This window comes from Seriola lalandi, unplaced genomic scaffold (assembly GCF_002814215.2).
Source record: "Seriola lalandi dorsalis isolate HSWRI2012SDOR001 ecotype SW California unplaced genomic scaffold, Sedor1 jcf7180002054481, whole genome shotgun sequence".
NCBI lineage: Eukaryota > Metazoa > Chordata > Actinopteri > Carangiformes > Carangidae > Seriola > Seriola lalandi.
The window spans coordinates 327023-329586 of NW_019525034.1; the positions used below are offsets into that span (position 1 = coordinate 327023).

The window sequence follows — 2564 nt, forward strand, 5'->3', positions numbered from 1 at the left end:
CACCACCACCACCACCAACATCATCATCAGCACCACCACCATCATCATCAGCACCACCACCATCACCATCATCATCATCATCAGCACCACCACCACCACCACCAACATCATCATCAGCACCACCACCATCATCATCAGCACCACCACCATCACCATCATCATCATCATCAGCACCACCACCACCACCACCATCATCATCATCATCATCAGCACCACCACCACTACCATCATCATCAGCACCACCACCACCATCATCATCAATGTAATCATCATCAATATAATCATCATCACCATCATCATCATCAGCACCACCAACATCATCATCATCATCATCAATACAATCATCATTACCATTATCGTCATCAATATCATTATCATCAAGACAATCATCATCACCATCATCATCATCATCACCATCATCATTACAATCATCATCATCAACATGCTTTTAGTATTTGCAAATTACTTGTTCACCAACTATTTAATCAGTCAACTGATTATTTCTAATCTGATTTGATCCTGTTGCGTTATTCACTTTATAAATATGAAAATACTTTATAAACTTAATGTTTTTAAAACTTTAACTTCATCTTTATATTTTTTCTGCTTTATTCATTTTATTATATCCGTTGCTGTTGAGGAAAATGCATGTGTTAAACTCTGATGTTCAATACATGTAAAACCTATTGATCTTTAAACGTGGTCAGGACTTGTGATCAGAGAAATTTCATCAAAAATAAACAGAAGGTATAAAAAGATTGAATCAGCTGATCAGTGTGTGTCACAGCAGCTGACTGTAAAGAAATCTGTGTCCTATTTACACCCTCCAACACACACACACAAACACACATACACACACACACTCACACACACACACACACGCACATACACACACACAAAAACACACATACACACACAAACATACAAACACACACACACATAAACATATATACACACACTACACATAGACACACACACCCTGCATGTTGTACAGTGATCAATAATCAATCATCAGTGATAATCAATATTGAGTTTAGTTCACACGGTTCATTGTGTCTCTGCAGCTCCTTAAAGGACGGTATGTTCACTATGTCAGACACTCGATCCCCCCCCCCACCCCGCTGAGCCACCCTGCTCCTGCTCCCAAAACAAACATCCACACATGGATCTGAACAGCCGGAGTGGGGGTGGGGCGACAGATAGGGGGCGGGGCGGCAGAGAGGGGGCGGGGTGGAGTGAGGAGGGGCAGCAGCTATAAAAGTGTGCTGGAGCTGAGGACGGAGGTTTGACTGGAGACAGTCTGGGGCGTGTCATAGTTCAGTTTTAAAGCGTCTCCTGTTTCGTCCCTCAGGTGTCCTCAGGTGTGATGCCGTGGCTGCTGTCCTCTCAGGTGGACCATGTGTCTTCGTCTCCATCTCAGCGTCAGTGTGAGCGGACAGCATTCTCCTTCTACTGCGCGGTGCGGGAGCAGCTGCCGGTCTGGCTGCTGGAGGACATGCGCAGCATGGAGGTCTTCTGCTGGGAGGATGGACGCCCTCGAGCCTTCCTGCCGTCTGAGGCGCTGCTGTACGCACTCGTGCATGACCACCGGGACTATGCCAGTTACCTGCTCAACAGGTACTCTGTTAGCGCGCTCAGAGTGCTGCGATGCAGCTTCTGCTGCCGCAGTGGTGCACCACACCTGAACGTGGCGGTGCGTTACGACCGCGTGTCAATCCTCGGCACAATGGTGGAGACTCTGAAGGACTGCGACACGCAGAGTGAGCGGCGGGAGTTCTTGGATGCCTGTAGTGGCTGCTCGCATGTCACTGACGCTGGAAAGACCGCAGTGCAGCTGGCGGTGGAGCTGTCGCGTCCCGACTGTCTGCTGCTGCTGCTGGTTCACGGTGCCCAACCCGATGGACTCAATGTCGCGCTGCAGACGCTTGTCTCCTGCAATGTGTCACAGCGGCGCGACGCGCAGCGCTGTCTTGACCTGCTGCTGCTGTTTCTGCCCAAACCGCCAACTCTGTGCCACCTGCAGGAGGAGCCGCAGCGCTGGCAAAGCCTGCTGGGTAATGAAGTGTTCTGCTGGTTGTGTGGTCTGGCCCCACCCCCTCTCCTGCTGCAGGCTCTCAGGTGTCTGGCCCGGTTCGGACCAGATCAGATCAGCACACTGCCCGACTTCCTGCAGCTGCACAGCTGGCAATGACATCATCTGTCAAACAGCTGAGGACTGCTGTGGATGGCTCGTTGATGATGTGAATATGATGTACATAAAGACTAGAACAGACAATGTCAGCTGAAAACCTTATATCTCCGTTCCTCGGCTTTAGTACCCTGAGGAGCAGCTGGAGATAGGAGTTGTTAACCTGACGGTGGCTCCTGCTGTAAATAATTTCAAAGATTCAGACACTGATCATTAATCAATTTAATTTGTGCTAATTTAATTGATTCTAAACCTTCAATCTCAAATGTTGTTTTACTTGTAAAGAGTTTCTGTTCTGTTCATTAATAATCAGTGATCTGAAGATGAAGATTTGAAGACAGAGCTGTGTGTATGTGTGTGTGTGTGTGTGCTGTGT

General features: G+C 48.1%; 1 protein-coding gene across 1 annotated transcript; it reads left to right on the forward strand.

Moving 5' to 3' along the window:
* The first annotated feature begins 1279 nt into the window (after positions 1-1279).
* ankrd9 (ankyrin repeat domain 9) lies at positions 1280-2553 on the forward strand. The gene has a single exon (XM_023412495.2). The coding sequence runs from the start codon at positions 1367-1369 to the stop codon at positions 2189-2191; it is 825 nt and encodes a 274-aa protein (XP_023268263.1). The 5' UTR covers positions 1280-1366; the 3' UTR covers positions 2192-2553.
* Positions 2554-2564: the final 11 nt, after the last annotated feature.